Source organism: Chenopodium quinoa, unplaced genomic scaffold, assembly GCF_001683475.1.
Source record: "Chenopodium quinoa cultivar QQ74 unplaced genomic scaffold, ASM168347v1, whole genome shotgun sequence".
NCBI lineage: Eukaryota > Viridiplantae > Streptophyta > Magnoliopsida > Caryophyllales > Amaranthaceae > Chenopodium > Chenopodium quinoa.
This window is the reverse complement of record NW_018743389.1, coordinates 649586-674248: the sequence shown is the minus strand read 5'-3', so window position 1 is coordinate 674248 and position 24663 is coordinate 649586. Positions and strand designations below refer to the sequence as shown.

Below are 24663 nucleotides of genomic sequence, written 5' to 3'. Positions count from 1 at the left end.
GGCATCTAATTAAGGGACGGAGGGAGTAGTAAGTTGGGAATTTATCGACAATTCACGAGTAAATCGGTGTAATAATTGTTTATTTATTGTTTATTCTTTCCACTTTTAGCTTCTTATATGCAGTTCTAAGGGATTATAAGGGCTGCATATATCTTTTTCCAAAAAAAAAAAGCCTTGATTTTTTAAGTATACCATACTTCTTTTTTAAAAGTTGCATATTATTCTCTCATATTTAAGTACATTAATAGCTTGTGCATAGAGTTTTATGCAAGTGAAATTAAGTAGATTTGTTAATGTGTAGCCGTGTAGGTATGGAAATTGGAAAAATTCAGTAGACATAATTAATGATATGCTATTTTTGTAACTTTGAAATTACTCATCATTATTGTAGATCCATACATGATCGCTCTTTTATCAAAAGAAAAAAAAAAAAATCAATGATCATATAAATACAAGATAGTAGGTTAATGTGTTGAAACAAGGAAATTGTATAGATTAGTTGGTGAGCTATTTGCTTTCCAAAGGGGAGGTTGAGTTAAAAAACACCTTTTTTTTTTTTTTTTTTAAGGGAAAGTTAAAAAAAAACACATTCTTACATACGTGCGAGGTGGTAAATGAATTAATGGTCTGTTTGGTATTGAACATTTCATTTGAAATGATGGGTTTAGCCTAATTCATATGTTTGGGAATACCAAGTATTTTCATTTGGATTTGATTCAAATTCTAGCCTTTACCATTTTATGTTTAGCCCATAGGATTTGAAATCCATTCCCAGAGGTAGTCATTTCAAATCCAAAATTTGCTCTCCCCAACTCTCTCTCTTCCTCTCAGTCACCATTAAAGGCTTAAGCAAGCTTAACTTTACACTCCTTCATTTCCTCCTTGAAACCTGTATGCCATTTTATTATCTTTATCATTTTTCTTCGCAATTTGATTAATTTAGATAAATGAGAAATTGAGACGTTCAATCATTTGTATTTCTTTTCTTTTTTATTTTTTTATTTTATTTTTTTTAACGAATTCGATCTTAATTAACGGTATCTTCGCCCAATTGCTATGAATCGGTAATGAAGGGTTTATTTCATGCATATTTAAACAATTATAAGGTTTTTTTTTTTTTTTTGAATCATCATTAGCAATTTAATTTAGAGTTGCAGGTTTGCTCTGGATCTTTTGCATGGACGATTGAGTAGTGTTGCGACAACATTATTGATTACCCATATAATTTGAATTTCTATACTTAAAATTCTTATGTTTCCCAAACAAAAATTTAGAATTTAAAATCCATCATTTTAATTCCAGAAATTCAATTCAGTTATTTGAAATGAATTCCTTGTTTCCAAACACAACCTAAAGGTTTTTGTACGTAAGAGGCAACTCATGTCATCACACTTGCAAATTCAAACTTACAACCAAACAAAATTAGGAAAATTCATAAAGATTAGTTATCTTTTTCATATCTTGTGATGTGAAACTTCCCATATTTTTTTTTTGTTAGCTTAATGGATTTGGAGAAGGCTTTTTCATGTACATAAGAAAAATAAATACACTTTAAAAACTTTTACTAAAGTAACAGTTTAAGCACATTTGACAAATCGTATAAAGATTTTTATTTCTAAAACAAATGTCTATTTAGTAAATAAAAGTTCGAAAAAAAATTGGGTGAGTCGTACTCACGGTGAGTCCAATATATCTGACATTAATAATCTAATATCTAACATTCATAATATCTGACATTAGATTATTAATATCAGATATATTGGACTCACGGTGAGTCTGGTCTCACGCAAAAGTTTCTCATAAAGGTTATTCTTTAACTTTATTTGCAGTTAATATCCTGACTTTCCACCTTTAATCCACTTTCATTTCAAAACTGTTTATCAATCAAGCCGTGAGTTGGACTCGCTACTCTGTATATTTGAATTCACCAAGTATGTAGCTTAATTATTCTACAACAATTTGCAAGCTACCATTTGTTCTGCAGTCCCATGATTAGCATGTAATTAGGCATTTAACCCTTATTGCTAGCAATTCTTTATTTTCCAACATTATTGGGATTGCATCGCCCAAAATTGTATATAGGCGCGTGAGGTATCCTCGTGGTTTTGATGCAATCTAGGCGGTAATCTAGAAAAGTGGTGTGTTTGCAAGTCAATGAAATAAACTTTCGTACCCACAAAAATGATTAAAACTTATTTAAATACAACATTAACAATAATATAAGAAAATTGCTACTTAAGCAATAAAAACTAAGACGAATTATTTGATAGTCTAATGCAAGAGGAGAGGCATTAGTGTTGGTTTGCCACTCCTCTGCCACTTACCTTACTGTCAACTTATCAAGTCACGTCCACGCCAACCGTCCAAAATATCAAGATCACACAAAGTACGACTCAGCTTCCTTTAATTTCAATAGTTAGGTATGCACAAGTGCACAAATAAGGTTTAGGGTGGAAATGAAAGTGAGATTTTATACTACTTGTATTAATTGTAGTCGATAGGATATAAAGGGTAATATTGGGGTTCAACCATCAATTTAACTTTTTAGTTGAGTTGATCTTAACATAATTTTAAGAGTCAGTATATGACTACTGGATAAGGATTCTTATCAACCCACGAATTTGGAAAAGAGGCAAAATAATCAATTAAAGAATATGAAATCTGACTTCACTTAAACAAAATAAGGAAAAGAGTTAAGTAGGGAAAGATGCATGGTCAAAGATACCAAATAATATTTAACAAAATCCCAACTCATTGATCAAGGATTTGATTGAACAAATCAAGGACTCAACTGAATCAATTAAAGACCTTAAAATCAATCAACACTGCAGAATCAAGCAAAACTATTTCAGGAAATGAATTTTTTTATTAGCGGAAACATAATTGCGTAATGGTCCAAACCGAGTATTGACAGTATGAACTCAATTGCCCTTCTGAGCTCGTCAACTTCCCTTCTAAGGTTGGACCCTGTGATGACGCGTGATGAATGTTTACTTGGGTGACAAGCACAATCACGTCCCTTTATTTGAAGAGCAAATCAAGGAGATATCAAATCAACTAAATCAATGTTTCCTAATTGATGTAGATGTCAATCAACAATAAAGGTTCTTCAACATCTACATGTATTTGATTTACTTTAGTACAAGTTAATATAATTAGCTCCACTTTTCTTTTTCGACAGTATGTTATTACTTGATCCATTTTTTTTATTAACAATATTTTACTATTTTTCTCCCCATTAGAGGTTCTCTCATACTTCCTCCGTTATTTTAATATTGCACCATAAGAGTTAGACACAAAACTTTTAGTAGTGGGAAAAAGGAGGAGAGAGAAAGGTAAATGTACAAAATTACCCATGTGATTGTGAACATAAACTAAATAATCAAGTGTTTAAAGGTAAGGGTATATATGGTATATGTAGTGTGAACACAAATATTTTCTTTCCTAAAATGGATATGGTGTAATATTTGTGAAACATTCTTAAAAGGCAATTGGTGCAATATTTAAGAAACAGATGAAGTATTATATTTTAATATTTTTCATATTCTCTCTCTTCCCCACTTATACTCACTTTTGCTTTTTTTTAGATTTTTTATTCTTCAACTAACCTCACTTCCATCATCAAATAATACTTTTTATTATCCCTGCTAAAACTCCGTGTCCGGAGAAATGGGACAAGTAATTAGATATGAAGGGCGTAGTATTGGAAGTCTTTGAATTTAGCGAAAATTAATCCAAAATGCAGCCAAGCCATGGTCTAGCCGTGGTGTTTGTTGTCTTGATGATTACTCTGAGTCTAGAGGAAGTTAGCCACAACCAACCCACAACGGCCGAGGGCTACAAGTGCAACTAGCCAAAAGGCTCTCCTTGCTGCTATTTTTGATGCCCATGAGGACACATCTCGAGCTTGGGTAGCATAACATAAAAAGCCCACGGTGAATTTGACAAATTTGACACTACCACGCTTGTCCTTGACTTCATTGCTCAATAGTCAATACACATACAAATGCTTAGCTTGTTATAAAACTCTTGCATCAAAATTATCAATGTATCCGTTGTTTGGTAAATTAATAACACATCTAATTCGACTCGCCTTGCCAAGCCTAGCTTTTATGCAAAAGTAATAATCTTTCAAAGAAAGAAGAATATGAGGAGAGCAACATCGATATATTAAGAATAATCACTCTATAATGGCTAAAGCTTTGGAGGGAGCACAACAAATAACACACAAAAATAGCACATAAAAGTGAATGATTAACACGCCATCACTAGCTAAACAACTAATATAACAATAAACTTTCCTTTAGCTAGAAGAAGCTCTAGTAGATTTCAATTTTGAAAACACCTACCTCATAGGACTTGTGAACTTTGATAAATCTCAAACAAGAATTAAGAACATTTATTCGTATGTAATTTTTTTTTCTTTTTAAAGGTAAGAAGAAAGACCCTAACTATACCTCAACCTAAAGGTTTTTTTAGTTCAATATTTATAGGTCAGATGTTTTGAGAGTGAGGGGGAAGGATAAGGGATCCCCGCCCTTAAAGTGTCTTTAATGGGAATTAAACCCCCAACCTTATTTATTCGAATGTGATTGATTGCATATACAGATTATTATTTAATACAATACACTCGTTATATACGGGTCCTCTTAAACCAATTAAAAACCATTTTGCCTTTTAGACTTTTAGTGGATTAGTACACTCCCTAGCCCTCGTCTACTTTCCGTATCATCTCCTTTCAGCCGCACTTCCCCACTTAAAACGAACATATTCACATTCACTTTCACTCCATTTCTCACTCCGCCATTTCTCCCCTTTCCTCTGCTCAACTCCACCACCATCAATGGCGGCAAATTCCTCATCAATGGAGTCCCTAATCCTCAAACTTCACGAAATTTCAGCCGTCAAATTCGGCAACTTCAAACTCAAATCCGGCATAACTTCCCCAGTTTACATTGACCTTCGCTTAATCGTATCATACCCTTCACTCCTCTCTCAAATCTCCCAAACCCTAATCTCCGCCGTCGCCGCCTCCTCTCCTCCGGCCACATTCGATGTCATCTGCGGCGTTCCTTACACTGCGCTTCCCATCGCCACCGTCGTCTCCGTCTCTAATGATATCCCCATGCTTATGCGCCGGAAAGAGGTTAAGGCTTATGGTACTGGTAAACTTATTGAAGGGGTTTTTCAGGCTTCGCAAACTTGCCTCATTATTGAAGACCTTGTGACTAGTGGTGCTTCTGTTCTTGAGACTGCTGCTCCTTTGAGAGATTCTGGTCTCGTTGTCACTGACGCTGTTGTTTTGATTGATAGGTGAGCGCCTTTTATTTCAATATATGGTACACTCGGGTGTATAATAGAACTTAACGTTGTCGGCATAGATAAATTTTAACTTGTTGTACAGCTTGTATGGTACAGCCGAGTATATAATAGGGATTGATATACCTTAATGCTAATTACATTCCCAATTTTAATGCATAGGTGAGCGATTTAGTATCGATTTTCACTTATGGTACGCTTGGGCGTATAATAGAAGTTACGTAGTCCACATATCACTTCAACTTTTGTATGTGTAACACCCGGATGTATAATGGAAATTACCGGGTCATGTATAGTGATTGACCTTAAAGCTGATTCGATTTCCAATGTTTATTGATTTTTACTGGATTGATTTGATTAGTATTTATGTGAAGTGATGATAAAATTTGAAATTAATACTATGTTTTATTAAATTTGAGAACATTTTGTTAATGGCTGATGTAGATGGATATTGGTAACTTTGCTTTTGCAGGGAACAGGGTGGAAGAGAAAATTTGGCCGAAAACGGGATAAGATTGCATTCATTGTTGAAGCTGAGTGAGATGGTTGGAGTTTTGAGGAGGTTGGGTAAGGTAGAGGAAGAAACGGAGAAGATGGTGTTGAAGTTCTTGGAGGAGAATAAGAAGGTATCCGTGCCAAGTGTGGTGAAGGAGAAGGTTGGAGGATCGAAGATGGGTTACGAGGAAAGGGCTAAGTTAGCTAAGAATGAGACTGGTAGGAAATTGTTTGAGATTATGGTAAAGAAGGAGACCAATTTGTGCTTGGCCGCTGATGTTGGTACAGCTGCTGAGTTACTTGACCTGGCTGATAAGGTGATTATTTCTTGTTATTACATACATTAAACTTTAGAGCTAGCACCCTAGTTTCTTCTCATTGGACGGTATGATAAACATCTTTTTTGGTGGCAGATAAATTTATCCTCTCTTCTTGGTCCTTAGCAGTTCAAACTTATAAAGATTTTCTGTTGTAGAACTCTGATGAAAGTGCTGAACCGTTTCATATTGGTTTCCCTCCTTGCAAAAAACTTAACATGTCATGATTTTTCTAATCTAACTTGAATAACTTAGCTGAAATATCCTAGTGGAAACAGGCTATTTTACTTGGACTTGTCATATTGCCACCACTCGGAAATTTGATGCAAAGTTTCATTATTTTGGTTCAAATTGAAGTGTCACTGTGTCAAATGTCCATGCATATGTTCTTGAATTTAATTTTGGAGTTGAAGCAACATAGGGCAAGGGCAACATTGTTCTTTGGAAGGTTGGACCTAAGTGTGACATTGAGTTAGTTTTGTATATTAACATGAAGCCGTATCCTATTTAGGACATGCATACATGATGCTTACCTCCAAAACTTTCTAAGGTTTACTCAAGTCAGTGGAGATGCTGGTCCTTCTTATAGTACTTGTGTATGGTGGTTGTATCATTAAATCATTAGCAAATGTCAACTATACTTCATGCATTTCCCGATATGCTTGTCTTGCATTCCTTCTATTTTTCAAGACTTAATGGTGCTGATTTCTTCCTAGTATGCAATGTCAAAGGCCATGCTCTGAATCATTTTTCTGTAATTACATTTTGATTTGGCTTAACCTGTTTGCACACTTTGTTGCAGGTTGGACCAGAAATCTGTTTGTTGAAGACTCATGTTGATATATTGCCTGATTTCACCCCAGACTTTGGTTCAAAACTTCGATCGGTATGTTATGATCATATCTTTATCCTTCATCTTAATTTGCCGCCCCCAACCCCCAACAAACCCCTTTCTACAGATTTGCTGCCATATACTTTGGATAAATCAATCGGCTTACTCTGCTGTCAACTACTTATGTGACTTTGTTGGTGTGAACCACATTTCTTTGGGCAGCATGTCTGTGCATATAGACCTCTAGATTCTTGTAGTCTGACATATTGAAGCTTTTGGTGCTTCTGTTGATAAAGAGACAACCTGCTTTTATTTTATTTTATTTATTTTTAATTTGCTTTGGTTACATCTCCAAGATTCTCCAATGCTGGTTTCCATATTTCTAGTGCTAAATTTTTTCAAAGATATATTTTGAATTCTGTGTGTCATTATATGTTTCTTAAGCAACTGTATTGTCACATTGGCAACTGAACTTGACAGATTGCAGACAAGCACAACTTCCTTATTTTTGAGGATCGCAAATTTGCTGACATTGGCAACACCGTAACTATGCAGTATGAAGGGTAAGAGATCATATTTTGTTCATTTTTCTCTATCTCACAGTGTTTATCATCTTGTCGCTCGACTCTGCTGAGCTTACCACTTTGCTTGTTTCAGAGGTGTCTACCGCATCTTGGATTGGGCTGACATAATTAATGCTCACATCATCTCAGGCCCTGGGATTGTGGATGGTCTTAAATTGAAGGTATGCTTTACAGATTAATTCATTTAAAACATTCAGCTTTTCTGAATTGATAAACATTTGTCAATAATCATTTCCCTGCTGAATTTCAGGGTTTACCTCGTGGTAGGGGCCTTTTGCTGTTGGCTGAAATGAGCTCTGCTGGTAATCTTGCAACAGGAGATTACACAGCGGCAGCTGCAAAGATTGCCGAGGATCACTCAGATTTTGTCATAGGTTTCATCTCGGTTAATCCGGCATCTTGGAAATGTGGACCTTTGAATCCATCCCTAATTCATGCTACACCTGGAGTTCAAATGGTTTCTGGTGGTGATGCTCTTGGCCAACAGTACAACACTCCACACTCAGTATGATTCTTTCTTGTTACTCCATATTTCTGGGAACAGAATACAGATAGTTCAAATACCATCAGAAATGCTAAACTGTTACTCCAATATATACTTCTGATATATAGTTGTAGGACCCAGGTTGATGTACCTGTTCAAAGTCATTTAAGTAGTATTGATTCACTAAATTAGTTATAGAATTCGATATGGGTAAAATAATTCAGGTCATACTGATTTTAAAAGTACATGCAAATTTAGATGCTGAAAGCAGGACTATTCTTGCTAAATGGAAATCTATGCATGTTGCATACCGTTTACCAAGCTGCTTTATATTTGAATTAAATTGGCTACACTATTGCAGGTTATCTATGACAGAGGCAGTGACATGATAATTGTTGGTCGTGGAATCATTAAAGCAGCAAATCCTGGAGAGGCTGCTCGTGAATACCGAGTCCAAGGTTGGAATGCATATTTGGCGAAATGTACATAAATCAAACAAGTCTGCTTGGACTTTCTCAGTTTTGCATTGTGATGGCCTGACTTTTCCAATAACCTGTAACTTTGTTCAAGGGAAGACCTGAATAGATTACACCGATGATTCAACTATAGGGTTCAAATGTATTCTAGCTAGGGCCGTTAGGCTTTTGATCTGGCTTGATTTATTGTATTCTCTTTGTATTTTAGAATGATGGTATTGAGCCATTATTCTTGAGTGCTACATAATGCCTTGGACAAATTGCGCCCAACATATCTCTATATTTGAGTTTGCAAAAAAGTAAAAGTTTAATAATCCAGGCTACTGCAGTTTTATCTCAATTGATGGGTAAAATATAGCTATGTTGATCCATCTGTAAAAAAAATTAGGGTAAGAAACTACTCCGTGATTATGCAGATTGGATGCCTTGTTGTAATTAGAGGGCAATTTGAGTATATGGGTCCTGTTCGTGCTCATAGAATTCACAAAATCTATCAAACATCATGTAAAATGTTCGTGTTCAGGTTAGTTTCGTGTTTTTCTCATCTCAAACTTGTGTCTTGCAGTAACTTTGTACTTTGCATTCATGTCAGTTTTGGTTGTGTTGTCACGAAAAGGTCAAGTTTTTTATGGACTTGATTACAAGGATGCATTTCTATAGACCCAGACAATAAAGCACTTAGAGCATCCACAATCTTTAAGATAAATGTTTTCAAAGTGACTCTCCTCATTTATGCTTGTGCAATGTGGTAAATAAAAGCAATGTAATGAGAATAATAAGAGTGTAAAGACGACGGGAAATGAGGTGGAGGAAGGAGGAAAGGAAAGAGATAAATGGGCTTGCTTAGCCATGCAAATGCTTAGTATTGGTGCCATGGAAAGGTATGTTTTGAAATATCACATTCACATATATACAAGTAATACGGAGTACACATTTAACTAACTATCCCATATAAAGTACCCCATTATTTTTTAGTTGATATATTTACTTGTCACATGGAGTCTTGTTAGAATTGTTATATGTAAATTTTTATTATCGACTTTTTATATACTTTTTTTTTTTTTTTTTTTTTTTTTTTTTTTGTTTTATTAGAAATATTAATCATTGAACTTGTGCGCAAATAAATGTGATAAAAGACATTTATCAACTTAAAAATAACAGAGGAAGTATAATGGTTAAAAGACTAGTTGTCAAAGATGACTAAGACAAGTCAAATTAAAATTTAAATTTTACTTTATAGTCACACAACTATTGAGTGTTGGAAATTTTTAGGAATACAGGAGCTGTATTGCTTATGAAATTTGGCATTTTATGTTTTAACACTAGTAAATGAATGTTTCCCCTGCAGCTGCCTTGCCCAATCCGGCTATCCTAGATGTAATGAATCACTGATTCAAGTGCCAAAGCACCCCTGCATTAATTCGTCTGTTGCCCATTGTTTAATATGCTATTTCAGTGATCCCTAACATAAATAATTAGTGCAACATGCAAGTAGGCAATTTGGCATGTTGCTTGGAAGTTAAAGCTTGGAACCAATGAGTCGTGCAACTCAAATCTTTGGCATTGCAACCGTTGCTTTGGTACAACGTATTAAAAAGTTGTACGTACCAACAAAGTTTCATGTATAACAAACGCACTCGTTTTACAGTGGCAAATGCCCTGCAACACAATCGTCTTACAGTGGCAAATACCCTACTTGCCTGTTTCATGTATTTGTGTAACAGACGCACTCGTCTATCACAGGAATGGGGGGATGAGGAACTAACCATCCCTCCATCTCCTAGATCCTCAACCATTTTTGTACTCATTTAGTGTACTCATTTATAGAATAACCTGCTCGTTATCCGGAAAAAAATAGTGGTTAACAACCGCCATGTACCATAGTTGTTTAAAGATTTGTGAAAACAAAGAACAATCATAAATTAGCATTTTCACAAAGATTGGCAAACCTGTTAAATAAAATTTATATGTAAGCAGGATGGGCATAGTGCAAATTATACTCCAACTTTCTTCAACCATCAGGTCCATCACCATTGCTAATATTGTATGGAGTACCTGCTAGGAGCAAAGGAATAAAACTACTATAGTAGTCCCCAAATCATTTTAGTACTAAGGCTTAATTGTTGTTGTAGTCTCAACTGACATAGACTGCAAATCAATAAAATATCTTGGCTTTCTCGCATCAATGTTCATCTTCTAAAAACCTTAGCTTAACAATAAGGCCATCCCTAAAGTAGGAACTATCCTGTGACCTGCCAAATATGTTTTTCATGTCGATCCACACACAAAAATGAAGCATATTTGACATTTTGCCAAAAAAAAGATAAGGATTCAACACTTTTCACATGAACAACATAACATTGTCTCAGTCATGTATTTGATGCATAAGCCAGCAAAGAGAGTTTGCCATTTTACACACACGAAAATACACGAACAGAAGACTTTCCTAGTGATACTACAAGGAGAAGCTAATTCTAACGGAAGACTTTCAAGAAAACTTAAGTCACTGTTCTTTCCAAATCCTACCAGTTACCCTCAGTTTTAATTCCTTCCTATCACCGCCTGAAAAGAAAAGAGCCATATTTCTCTGGATAATGAGGCCATCAAAGCTGTCACGAACCTTGCGATGGCTATCCCTGATGCTCCTTGGCACTCCTTGCCAGCACAACTTTCTTCCATTTCCTCCTACCTCAAGGCTGTAGTTATAGTTCTTTGCCTCATTGTCATCCCCCATGAATCGTAAGAAGGCTATGTAGACAGGAGCCATACCAAGCTGGAATGCTTCAAAATGAAGGCAAAAGTACTGTCCAAAGCAACTGAAGACCTGAAGTGCAAAAATAGGATAGAAAATATTAACACAAATACATGATCAAGCTATCAATATTATTATTTAAAGTCATATGAATTCTAAGCTCTCCAAACCATGCATCACATCCTAAACAATCCTTTCAGTATTCAAATTGTCAACTCTCACTTGCAAAGTAATCTACTCCGTATTAATATCTGCAACATATTGAGGGCAATTACCTTTTATGGCCTAAATCATTCTCTCTTACTCAAGTCATATGTCGTCAATTGTTTTATGACTTAAAAATATTAAACTTCTAATCTCAACTTCTCACTTTATGGTGGTTGTTAACTCACGGAAGCATTGATATATTAACCCAAAAGGAAAACCCTGTGATTGTAAGATACTAACTTTTGCAAAAACATAGGTATATTCTAGTTGTGATTCAATTAAAAGTTGCATATTAAAAAACCAGTGGATGAATACAATATGCTATTGATCACATCCACATAGCTTAGGGTGTGTTGTCCTCAACAAATTTTGACTTATTTCCAACAAATTAAGTTCAGATAGACAGTTCAGACAATTTAAGTTAAGATATGTTTGAAAAAACAGAGTGAGCAAATTATTTTATTCAGTATTTTAAATTTTAAATGGATGTACGCAATCTGGAAAATGCTTACCGTAAGCATCCAAGTAGCATTTTCGACCTCATGGGGATTTGACTTCACGTAGCGGTGGTTGAATGTACTGCCACTGTGCATGTCAACTTTATGATCCTCCTTAAGGTGGGCCACCAGGTAAGGGATATCACCAATGACAGTGCATTCTGATCCAGCATAAGGACAGCTATAGGGTCTAAAGGAACATTGGGGCTCATGCTTCAGCTTGCTATAGTAAGGATATATGCCCACACATCCGTAACTTTGATATTTACATGGAAGTTCAAGGGATGCAGCCACCTTCTCCAGGGCAAGGCATCTAATATTACCAAGTTCATGTCTGCAAGTTGGGCACCGGTTGTGTACCCTGGGCTTGCAATTAGCACATATTGTGTGGCCATTTGAGCACTGCGTCAATGACAAAGGATACAATAATCAGAAAATTGCACAAACATATAAACCATGAAAGAGTCGTGCTCAGAATTTAACAACCACCAGCCCCTTCCCCCCGCCCCCCCCCCCCCCTCCCTCCCTCTCATTATAGCTAGTAAGAGACCACTATTCATTCCAAAAAAAAAAACTGGAGTAGAGAGTAAGGGACTATGAACCAAGAGAGAGTTAGAAGGAGAAAGTAGAAATCAAGGAGAGCTTACATTTGAAAAAAAGGAAAAAAAAAAAAAACTGAGCAAGGGGCCAGGCAGAGATGGAGCACAGTGATCTAGAATCTTTATAAACCAAATCACCATAGTTCGCATTCAACACTTTCGTTTTTCGTTAAACGACATTCTAGGCTTCTGATTGAACTACTAGCATAAGTACATGAATACTCTTTAGTGCAAACCCAACGAAATGGGCTGCCTTTTAATTAATTTCCGAGAACTCAATGACGCAATTGGAGCAAGTTGTAATGGAAAAGAGTGAAAGATTCATCTCATTCTTGTAATGGAAGTGAGTGCACCAGAAAATAGAAAAGTTGCCCTTAACATGAGTGAAATCTAATTATTTTAGCTTTAGTCATTTTCTAAGAAAGTTATTCTTTACCCAACCAAAATCAGATTAATCTAAAGTAGTTTCAAATATCTGCTTAAGACTATTTAATTTCTAAGCTGTTCATTTTCTGTGTAGGCTTTTGATAGCCACTACAGCAAATTATGAAATTCGACAGCATAAAAGCAAGAAGGGACTACCTTTGTTTTCAAAATTCTTTAAGAAGATGAGTGAAAAACTTGTTTACAAATCCTTAATACAGCAATAGACTAATACTCAACATATATCTTTTAAAATCCCAGATTAGCTTTCAACACGAGCATATCAATCATGACATATATATCTCAGTCAACGATTTCATCGCCTATTCCCTCGCCTCCGACCCAAACTTTCTGAACCATATTTAATTAAGACAGAGGCAGCAGGGAGAGCACTACATGGAAAATCCAAGTGCAAGAGTTTAAAATTTTCAACCAACTCAGGATATTCTGGTACTTTAGCATCACATAAGAAGCACTAGAGGCAGCCTCACCTGGTGGATTGGAGGGTACATGGCAGTTAGGCACACTGGGCACTCCAGCAGCTCATAAACACTGCTAGACACAATTGGATTTGGTTTAATAGTACTTTGTGCAGTATCCATCACATTTTCTACAACATCAATCATATCTTCAGTCGAGGGAGGGTCGATAACTTCAGGCTTCCCCCTCACATCATCAAGATATGGACTTCCAGTAGCCATATTGTTGGCCAAATAGCTATCTGAAATCAAAACAGAATGTTATCATCAATTCCTTTTCAGTAAAACAATGTGTAAATACTCTTTGCAAATCATCAACTCCTTTTCAGTAAAATATGTAGTATCAGGAAATATAAGTTCTAATAAGCTAAGTTTGGGGCTTATATTTCACAAAGATAAGTGTACCGAAACTCAATTCACAAATATGATAAGCTCTAATAAGTTAAGTACAAGGCTAAAAAGTTCTTAAATCAAGTGAAGAGATTTTTTTGATGGAGGAAAACACCCTATTATTGACATCTAAAACCAAGGTACAAACACATTGACATAACCTATACATAGCATTCAAGGCCTTCATCTAGTTTAGTTCTATCCGAAATCATAAAAAAGCAATTTAATATGTTAGTGCAAACAAGGATGAGGATTACATACCAACAAATTTCCACTCCGTTCAAAACCGCTACCAGCTTTTCTCTCTTCAAATGTGTTGACTGATTTTGATCCCTTGTCTACAAATAGACAAAGCAAAAAAATGTTCAACAATTAAGGTAACAGTAAAACCCATGATTTTTTTTTTTGTTTTGTTTCATCAAGTGCAAACATCAGTCAAAATGAAGGACCTAAATATCAAGCTTTTTCAAAATATACATCACAACTATAAAATCCTAAATAAAGACAAGCATATATAGATTCTTATGCACATAAAAGCGCATACTTCAAAATGCCTAGTTATACAAGTAAATCAGACAATCATCCAGCTATAATTAGACTATGCTAGGAAGTAAAAACCACGGAAATAGAAATCGTATTAATCGCAATAATTATTTTTTTTCTTTTTTTTTTTATCTACAATAAACAGATATTCAAACAAACTATTTGTTCACAATTACAAATAAAATATAAGGTTAATTCTCAATTATTTTATAGTACGTAAATATTATATTTTCAAAAGATATAAAGTTCGAAAATTCATAAATACAGAAAAGAATAAAAAAACTTTACAAAAAATCTACGCCATAAAATGAAAAACATAAAACAATCTAACTTTTAAAATAATGAATAAATTAAGGACCACAGATTAATTTGAGAAACAAAAACCTCTAATAAAATTGCATATCACATTTAAAAAGAAATTATCACAAACAAAAACTCAAACCCAACAATTGATCAGTTATATTACTACTCAGAAAAACCCAACAATTAAAAATCAGAAATTTGATCATCAAACCCCAAATCATCATCACAATAAAACCCACAAACAAACAATCAAACAAAAAGAATTAAATAAAAAAAATAAACAAACAAATAAAAAAATAAAGAAACAAAATTACCTTGAAATGAGGAAAACAGGAATTCAAAATTTGAAATTCAAAACCCCATGAAATAACAAAGAAGAATAAAACCCTAGAAAGATGGAGGACGGTAGAAATTGGAGGCCCTCAACTCAAACACGAACAAAAATTGAATTGAATTATAAAAAGTGGGGAATTTGTAGTTTCAGAAGAATTAATTATTAAATTTGTTTTTTGTTTGGCCGTCTGAAAATGGGAATAAAATGGGAGACGACTAATAAATGAATAAAGAGTAAGAGTAATAAATATAAATATTTATTACAATATTATTATTATTATTATTATTACCAACAATAAAAAAAGAAATTTAGCAAGGCCTGCAATTTAGTTAGGAGGGCAAGTTATTGGAAAGATATTTGAAAATAAAGAGAGTAAGAAAAATTTGGAAAAAGAGAAGAGAGAGCGTATGTTTTGTGTAATGTGTCAAGTTGATGGGTTTTTGGGGTTGACAGACTTTTTATTGAGTAAATACAAAAAGAACTGGAGTAGTCAAGAATTGTGGGGTCCTTTCCTTTGGTTCAAATGCGAGTATATAGTGAGGGACTGAGAGCATCTTTATTGGTGAACCCAAATAAATGGTTTATGGGTCACTATCACCATTTTTCTCTACATCAACCCAACAAACCATTTACAATATTCATTCTTAACAATGAACACTAAACAATGGTTCATCATCAATACTCCCTACCCCACCTTATTTTATTTTTGTAAATATAATCTTTTTTGTTTCATAATTATAATTTATTAACCCGATGTCAATGTAATTAATTGACGTATTTAATATTTTAATCGTGATTACTAATTAAGAAATTATCGCATTTTTTTATCAGCTTTTTAAAAAACTAATTCTTGTGATTAATATTTTTTAAACAACAACGCAACTAATTTTAATTAACAAAAAAAAAAAGAGGTACAAATCGTGATTACAGTTCTACAACTATAATCTAGTACATTTTATTTAAAAAAAAAAAACAACTACACATCGTTTTGTAAGATGTCCTTAGGGATAACCATTTGTTGTAAACCTAGTTGCCTAAGTTTTCGTTGTTACCAAATTTATTCCATATATGTTCGACCAAGTCGTTTTTTAGCTGCAAATGAGTCTGTTGATCCTCAATCTCTGTTCTACGAGACAAGTATAAGCCGATATCCACAATACGATCAGTACGGTACTCGGTAGTGTCCTCATTAGCGTTGCCTCCAGCATTCATAAACTCATTGGTATTAACGTTATTTTGATACGTCTCTCGTTCATCTTCAACGATCATATTATGTATTATGATGCAGGCGAGCATGATATTGTGGAGTATGTCGGTATCCCACACCAAAGACGGCTTTTTAATAATGGCAAAACGAGCTTGAAGGATCATATTTTGACCCAAATTTTTTTTCTTCTTTCTATTTGTTTTGGGGTTGGTATTAGCATCCATAATTATAATTTATATTTGGAAAAAATAAAAATTTAATAATAATAATAATAACGACAATAATAATAAAAATAATAATAATAACGATAATAATAATAAAGGAAATAATAATAATAACGATAATAATAATAAAAATGATAATAATAACGATGATGATAATAATAATAATAATAATAATAATAATAATAATAATAATAATAATAATAATAATAATAATAATAATAATATTGGTAATTATAGAGGGGATTTTTGAAGAGAAAAATATAGTAGAAAGAAATGGATTTTCAAAGTTGAAGAAAGTATAGCAATATGGGTGTCTATTTATAGAGGGGGAAAAAATAGAGCCTTTGGTAATTTTTTTTTTTTATTTGTGTTTTGTAAAATATATCCGTTGCAAAATTACAACGGATTTATTTAAAACACTGACACGTGTCAAGCAGCGGCTGGGCCAAGTGGCGCGCTCCCAACCGCTGCTTTCTATTTTTTTTCCTGAAAAAAAAATAAAAATGGGTGGGGCCCACAATCCATAAATTCGTCCAAATGCTTGCAGCAGCAATCAATCCCACAACCATTCACTATGAACAATTATAGAGATCACCATTAAGCCACCCATTCACTTGTTCACTCATTGTGAACTATTTTTTTGTTCACCCTTAAGGCTGCCCTGAGGAAGGATCATCCAAATTGTTTGTTCATCTAACACCTACCCTCATCATGATGTAAAATTTGAATTTATGACGAGTTACGGCTAAGAATATAGATGACGTCTTGATTTAGGCTCGTTTGATTTGATATAAAACATTTTTAATGAAAAAAAACTTAGTTTTTATGGAAAATAATGTTAAAGAAAAACTACGATTGCAAATTAATTTTCTATTGATTGGTTCCTTACAAGAAAAGTTATAGAGAAATGACATATAAGATTGGATACAAATTCTTAAATGGACTTGGTTCACACTAATTTATTGTGGACCGCTAACATTAGAGAAAGTATGGTTGTTTTATTAATAAAAAAAAGGGGTCACTATAATTAAAACAAAGGTCACTATATTGAAATAAAAATTTATTTTGGTAATATATATGCCTAAGTGGTTATTTTTGTAATGAAATATTTTATATACTGATCAATATGAATAATAAAGGCCACTATGTTAAAATTAAGGTAATAGCGTCATATTTCAAGTTCACAATATTATTAAACGTTGTAGTAGTTTTAATAAAGGTTACTAGGTTAAAAATAAGGTTACTATGTTAAAAATAATGGTCACTATGTTCAATATAATGTTAGTTGCGTGTGTATAGACCTCGGGTCTACAATAATATTATTGTGGACCAGGTCCACGCAAGTCTTTTTGAAGATTGGAAATGTGAGCATGGATGATAGGAAAGTAAAAAAGAGGTAAGGAGGAAGAAGGAAAATGCCTTCTCTTGTTTAGAAAGGAAAATGTTTTCTACCATTGGAAAAATTGTTTTCCTCCCCTTTACAAATCAAACAAAGGAAATTGAGAATAAATAGAAATATCATTTTCCATGAAAGCATTTCACATTCCCGTTTGGTTTGATATAAAATGTTATCATGAAAAATGATTTTTCAATTATTTTCCATTGTTTGGTTTGTGAAGGGGTGGAAAATACTTTTCCAAATGGTGGAAAATTGCATTTATAACGGTGGAAAACATTTTCTTTAACAAAATAAGGGAAGTCACATTTTTTTGTCTTTTCCTAATCTCCTTTTTACTTTCCTCTCATCTATTCCCACATTTCCACTCCTATTTTTAATCTCTCTTTGACTATTCTTGTAAGAACCAAACAAAACAAAATTATCTTACAAGTGTGGTTTTCCTTGAAAATATATTTTCCACGAAAACTAATTTTTCATTGAAAATGTTTTACATCAAACCAAACGTGGAACATCGAATATTTGTGTATGATGTGTTATAGGTTCGAATTTCCTTTCCTACTTGTAATTTGTGTTGCCCTTATGCCTCATTTACACATTTTTTTTTTTAAAAAAAGGAGTTTGCTCTCGATGTTTGCGTTAAATTTTAATAGGACATTTTGATGATTTATAATGGATTTTCATTATGGCGAAAAAGTGAACTGCTATTCGACGCTCCCATTTAAATGTGAAATTACCGTTTTACCCTTGTGTTAATTTGACCTATATAAGGCTCCACCACTTCGTCACATAGTATACCGAGCAGTTTAATATTATTCCTGAGGTCTTTGAGCCGAGCAAATTGCCTTTAAAAAATCCCGAGCCCACCTCCAAAAGTATTAAATTTTTATAAAAAAAAAATTATCAAGGTTTAGCGACCGGTTTTTGGCGATGAACGACGACGACGACGATCGTAGTCGGAGGCATCTTCGGAAGATTATGTAAGTCGGAATTTTTTTTTTTTTTTGGAAAAGGTACTTCCGCCCAAAATTTCCGGAAGATCCACGGAGGATCCGCCTAAAATTTCCGGATCCTCCATGGAAGATCCGGAAATTTCAGGCGGATGAAGTACCTTTTCCAAAAAAAGTTTTTTTTTATAATTTTTTTTTATGTTATTGATTAATATTATTATTTTTATTATTATGATTATTATTTTTTTGTTTTGATTATTATGATTATTATTATTATTATTATGATTATTATTATTATTATTATTATTATTATTATTATTATTATTATTATTATTATTATTATTATTATTATTATTATTATGATGATGATGATGATTATTATTATGATTATGATTATGATTATGAGTTGTGTTGTTGTTATTATTCGTTTTTTTTGTTAGTACTAGTTTATGTAATTGTTATTAATATTGTTATTATTGTTATTAGTTATTTTTGTAAGTATTAGTTTATGTTAATGAGTTAATACTAGTCAATGTTAGTGTTAGTTTATGTTAGGTAATATTGTCATATTAGTTAATGTTAGTGTTAGTTGATGTTAGTTAATATTAGTTGATGTTAGTTAAAATGATGCAACTGGGACCCATAACCATCCAAAGATTGTGTATCAGGAGGGGCATCGTAAAATTAGTGGGTTGAGCCCAGATGCGAAGAAGGTTGTGCGTGACATGACGAAGTCTAAGGTTGCACCGCGTAACATCATGGCGACTATTGCCGAGCAATTTCCTGATGATCATCCAAACATCAGACACATCTACAACTGCCGGAATGACTTGAGAACGGAGATGTCTGATGGAAGAGGAGTAGTTCAGCAATTTCTACATTTGGCGAGACATAGTCAGTATCTGTATTGGGTCATGTCTGATGATGTAGGCGTTTTACAACATGCCTTTATGGTGCACCCAGTCACGGTAGACATACTACGGACGTACCCATATGTGATCAGTGTGGATTCCACTTACAAGACCAATCGATACGGGATGTCGTTCTTTGAGATAGTAGGGGTGACATTGACAAATCAGAATTTCCTCGTCGGTTACGTGTTCATGCGCAACGAGTGCACGATAAGCTATCGATGGGTTCTGCAGAGACTGAGAGACTTAATTGGGTATGATAGGGAACCGTCGGTTTTTTTGACAGACCGTGAGCTTGGGCTATGTGCGGAATTAAGAGAAGTGTTTCCAGGGACCCCGCACTTACTTTGTCGATGGCACATTAACAAATATGTGGAGGCTCGAGTCACTGATATGTTCAAAAACAAGAAGATCGGTGCGAGTTTCAAAAACGGGAAATGGAAACGTATCATGGATGCTGCAACCGAGGAGGATTATAATGCTGCTGTACAAACAATGAAAGATCAGTGGGCAAGTTATCTAGCAGTGATACAATATGTAGAGAGAACGTGGCTTTGTCATAAAACCAAGTTTGTGACATTTTGGACAAACCAAGTTCTGCAATTTGGCAATACTAGCACTTGTAGAGTAGAGAGCCAACATTCGGCCGTGAAGATGTGGTTTGAATCTTCGACAGGTTTGTTGTTTGGACTTTGCTGTAGTTATTGATTAATATTAATATTATAATTATTATTTTTTTTGTTATGATTATTATGAATATTATTATTATTTTTGTTATGATTATTATGAATATTATTATTATTATTGTTATTATTATTATTATTATTATGATTATTGTTGTTGTTGTTGTTATTATTGTTATTATTATGATTATCACTCCCGACGGTTTTTTCGTAATGTGCAGGTTCTTTGGATATCGTATGGGCCCGAGTTCATTGCCATATTGGTAATCAGATCATCGCCATTCGTAATGGTTTGGAGGCGTCTAGGTCGAAGATTGGTCAGAAGTACCGACAATTGTCACTGTCTCATATTCACGGCAAGGTGTCTCAGCATTGTTTGAAGGTTCTCGACGACGAGATAAAACGGATGATGGAGATGAGTTATCAGGTGTATGAGCGATGTGGATGTGCAATGCGTGTGACCCACGGTTTGCCGTGTGCTTGCCAGATACATGATTCTTTAGCTGCCGAGACAGGCTTGTATACCAGGCAAATTCACCCGTTCTGGTAGACCTTGGTAATCGGTGATGGTGATGATGTACCGGTGTTCGGTAATGACTCGTCCGAGGACGCCACACATTTTCGTTCTCTGGTGGACGAGGTAATCGGCAGTGATCCTGCTGTTCTTCGAAATGTATCTAGCATCATTGAGGAGGGGCTGCATCCGGATCATTCAAACCTTGGAGATCCTGCTATAAACCACAACGTTCGGGGTCGACGAAGGAACAATGACGCAAGACGTGATCCTTGTTATTTCGAACATGTCAACCGTCGAAACACTCAACGTGGTCCGCAGCAAACAGGTAAGATTGGCTATTTTGATTTTTACGTATTTCATCATTTACTGTACTAATAGCTGAACTCTAATTTCGTGCAGAAGATCCATGTGACATCAGCCAAAGCCGGTATCGACACTTGCTTCCAAGACCGATATTGCCTTACGTCACAGGATGGAAGGATGTCATTGGCGATGGTAACTGCGGCTTTCGTTGTGTGGCCGACTTCTTCTTCGATGACCAAGGGCAATGGTATGACGCTCGAGAAACAATAGCTAACGAGGTCCTCGGTTATCCAGTCCTGTACGAAAGGATTTACGGGCTTGGAAGGCTTGGGATGAATGTGGAGCGTATTCGATGGGACGGTGGGGCGGTTGATTCCCGTCATTGGATGGTTGCAATTCAAGATTTATTTCCTATTGCTTCTTGGTTCAATGCAATGGTTATTATTCTTGGCGTAGGCCAAGTACCAACCTGCTACTACCCATGCCTCATGATCTTGCCGTTGCGGGCACGAAGGACGGTCACGGCACCTGCCCGAGAGTTTGTGATTGCTACAGTTAGGGGCTCACAATTTTTCCGTATTGATCTTGCACCAGATTCACCACTTCCCCCGATTGCAGGTTGGTGGACCGAGCACCACGAGCCAAGTGTTGACGGTTGGGATCAGCGTTATGTAGTTAGACGGAACATGTGGGATGTGTTAATTAGATAGCAAACTCATTTATGTACATTCATTTATTGTGAACAGTTGTAGATATATAGTATGTAGATCATGAAACGTAATTAAACAAAGTATGAACCAAAAATTAAAAAGGGAACAGTTGTCCAATTCTTCAAGTACATGCCGAACATAAAGTAAATTAACGAAGTGCGTACAAGTACTGTAAAACAATCACTATCAGCTAATATAAAACTAAAAGACAAGCACTTCACAACCCTATCATCGCCTTCCAATCAGCTATCAACTGCTCAGTCATTTCCCTTGTTTCATGCGACTGGGTGGGATACTCATCCAGTGATCTTCGGTGAATTTCCAAGGACCGACCCATCCACTGCAAGTAAGTGAAGTAACAGAACAACATATTAGTTGCAGAAATTACAAAACAACGTATTTATAGTATGATAAAAGACAACTACTTACATAGTCCGTGTTAGTCCTCTCAGGAAGTCTGCTACTCCCATCTGATGACCCACCAGGAGAAAGACGTGGATGAGAAAATCGGTACAGCCACTGCATGTAACCGGGAGCGACCGTAGGACCTCCACCACCGAGTCTGGTGAGGGCACCTAAAACAATACTGAAAGACGAGCCAGGGACAAACCGAGTCCACATCACAGATGTCATCTCGGTCGGAAAGTCAACCTGATACATCTTCAAGTTTGTCGGTCTCTTGGCCTTCTCAGGCCTGATAATGGTCTACGGAATGTCCTGTACGTATCCAAGCTGTCAGACCACTCGATTAGGCATGTATGGCTCAATGATGCTCCGGTACTGGATGCATCCAATAAATAGAGTGGCTGGCACGTGTCGAGCGGGATCAACTCCGTAAGGTAGCCAATTAACCTCATTTTCAGTTAGTTGATCCAATCTAGCACGAAAAGCGAGGAGGCGCTCCATGCTCTTGTTCGGGCATCCCGATACCACATCCCAAGCAGACGCACGAGGAATACTAAGCTCCCTCGTCAAGGTACCCTGCTGAGGCCAGAAGCACGGGAAGTACTCGTAGATCCACGCTTGTAGAAGCGTGAGACAACCAGCGATTGAATCGGCATCTTTTCTTGATGTCGTACCCAACTGGCGATACGGGTATGCTAGAGCAGCTGAACCCCAAGAGTACTCATTTATCGGAAGATCATCAACAACAAGCTCGTTGAGGAAGGACGGATGAGTACGGTTACCACTCTTGTCCAAAAACAGACATCCACCCAGCACTAACCACATGTACGCACGGTAATGGACACTGAAGGGCCTCTGCGCCTCCAAGGTCGAGTCCATAATCCTATCGGTCAGCACCCCACTACCTTGCCAAATGGTCTTCGTACCGCACTTCTCGTTCAGCTCTTCCGCAGTCATGTCCAGGGTTACCTGGCATGTGTCCTGTATGACGTCCATGCTAGGAGTAGTGGAAACCATGGAACCATCAACACGAAGCCCAAGAATGTGGTACACATCATGCAACATGATCGTGATCTCCCCAAATGGCATATGAAAGGTGTTCGTATCTGGCTTCCATCTCTCAACAAACACAGAAATCAACGGCTAGTCAAAACGCCTAAGCATGATCCCCGGTAAGTGAGACAGACCACTACCGTCAATCAACTCCAGATGCTCTGTGCAAGACGACCTTGCCAGGTAACCAATGCAAAACACAACTGTGTCGTGCTTAAAAAGCGCAAAACATTACGCTCCTGCCCGCCCTAGATATAAGCAGCCACGTGACCAACGAAACTGGGGATCACAGTACCATCCTCGGGACCACCTGACATCGGCTGCTGTACAACCCATGTCTCTGCTGAGCTGGTGGAAGGCTGACTCGCTTGACTGCTACTCACAAATCTCCCTTGCTGACCCCTATGCACCGTATGATAATCCCGAGGGTCGTACTCTTCATCTCGATCAGCCTGACTTGCCCGCTTATCATCATCATCGTCAGAAGTCGACACTTGGCCCGACGAGTACATGGGGGGGCTCCCTTGCGACTGATGCTCCCCCGACCAATTACCAGCAGACCCATATTGCTGCTCATGATGATACGGTGCCCCCGTATTTACCGAATGACCTGACTCCCTCCTAATAGACGCATTCAAACGTCTTAATACTGCATGACGAGGACCCGGACCCTCAATCTACATTAAATAAGTACAAAATCAAATATCAGTACTAATTACAAATATAACTATGATATTAAAGCTGAACAACTAATATTCAAATTCAAAACAATAAACAATATTACAATAACAACATTATTAATAACAACAAAAATAATGATGGTAATAATACTAATAACAACAATAATAAAAATATTCCCAACAACGATAATAATAATAACAACAATAATTATAATAATAGTAATATTGCTGCTAATATTAAAAATCCTAAAACTAATAACATTACTAATAATAATAATTTTAATCGGTTATTTACAGAATAATGATCACGAAAAAAAATATGTTCAACACGGAAAAAAATAACATAACATTAATCATGAACAAAAAAAAACATCATTCGGAATAATTTTAATCGGTTATTTAAACAATATTAATCACGAAAAAATAAATATATGTTAAGCACGAAAAAAAAACATTAATCATCAGAAAAAAAACAAATCGGCATAATTTTAATTGGTTATTTAATGAATATTAATCTCGAAACAAAAAAATATTAAGCATGAAAAAAAAAACCATTTATCATGAGAAAAAAAAACAAAAATCGGAATATT

The 24663-nt window shown here is 35.5% G+C and overlaps 3 protein-coding genes across 3 annotated transcripts; 1 reads left to right on the top strand and 2 right to left on the bottom strand.

Moving 5' to 3' along the window:
* The first annotated feature begins 4701 nt into the window (after window positions 1-4701).
* Window positions 4702-8847, top strand: LOC110738368 (uridine 5'-monophosphate synthase-like). The gene is made up of 7 exons (XM_021918747.1): window positions 4702-5313; window positions 5792-6131; window positions 6934-7017; window positions 7444-7526; window positions 7621-7708; window positions 7798-8052; window positions 8393-8847. The coding sequence occupies exons 1-7, from the start codon at window positions 4844-4846 to the stop codon at window positions 8519-8521; spliced, it is 1449 nt and encodes a 482-aa protein (XP_021774439.1). The 5' UTR covers window positions 4702-4843; the 3' UTR covers window positions 8522-8847.
* A 1908-nt stretch (window positions 8848-10755) lies between these two features.
* Window positions 10756-15482, bottom strand: LOC110738369 (E3 ubiquitin-protein ligase SINAT5-like). The gene is made up of 5 exons (XM_021918748.1): window positions 15015-15482; window positions 14116-14192; window positions 13477-13706; window positions 11979-12365; window positions 10756-11331 (listed from the first exon to the last, which is right to left on the bottom strand). The coding sequence occupies exons 3-5, from the start codon at window positions 13684-13686 to the stop codon at window positions 11011-11013; spliced, it is 918 nt and encodes a 305-aa protein (XP_021774440.1). The 5' UTR covers window positions 13687-13706; window positions 14116-14192; window positions 15015-15482; the 3' UTR covers window positions 10756-11010.
* A 7188-nt stretch (window positions 15483-22670) lies between these two features.
* Window positions 22671-23405, bottom strand: LOC110738313 (protein MAIN-LIKE 1-like). The gene has a single exon (XM_021918677.1). It carries the CDS (start codon window positions 23403-23405, stop codon window positions 22671-22673), a length of 735 nt encoding a protein of 244 aa, XP_021774369.1.
* Window positions 23406-24663: the final 1258 nt, after the last annotated feature.

What these genes read in the sequence shown, in the direction of transcription:
- LOC110738313 (XM_021918677.1), bottom strand. Translation starts at nt 23,405, where the DNA reads ATGTTGCATGATGTGTACCACATTCTTGGGCTTCGTGTTGATGGTTCC.
- LOC110738369 (XM_021918748.1), bottom strand. Translation starts at nt 13,686, where the DNA reads ATGGCTACTGGAAGTCCATATCTTGATGATGTGAGGGGGAAGCCTGAA. An exon ending in TGTACCCTCCAATCCACCAG is followed by an intron (nt 12,366 to 13,476) that starts GTGAGGCTGCCT and finishes TCATTGACGCAG; the next exon opens with TGCTCAAATGGCCACACAAT. An exon ending in ATGCTACTTGGATGCTTACG is followed by an intron (nt 11,332 to 11,978) that starts GTAAGCATTTTC and finishes TTTGCACTTCAG; the next exon opens with GTCTTCAGTTGCTTTGGACA.
- LOC110738368 (XM_021918747.1), top strand. Translation starts at nt 4,844, where the DNA reads ATGGCGGCAAATTCCTCATCAATGGAGTCCCTAATCCTCAAACTTCAC. An exon ending in GCTGTTGTTTTGATTGATAG is followed by an intron (nt 5,314 to 5,791) that starts GTGAGCGCCTTT and finishes TTGCTTTTGCAG; the next exon opens with GGAACAGGGTGGAAGAGAAA. An exon ending in TACTTGACCTGGCTGATAAG is followed by an intron (nt 6,132 to 6,933) that starts GTGATTATTTCT and finishes ACTTTGTTGCAG; the next exon opens with GTTGGACCAGAAATCTGTTT.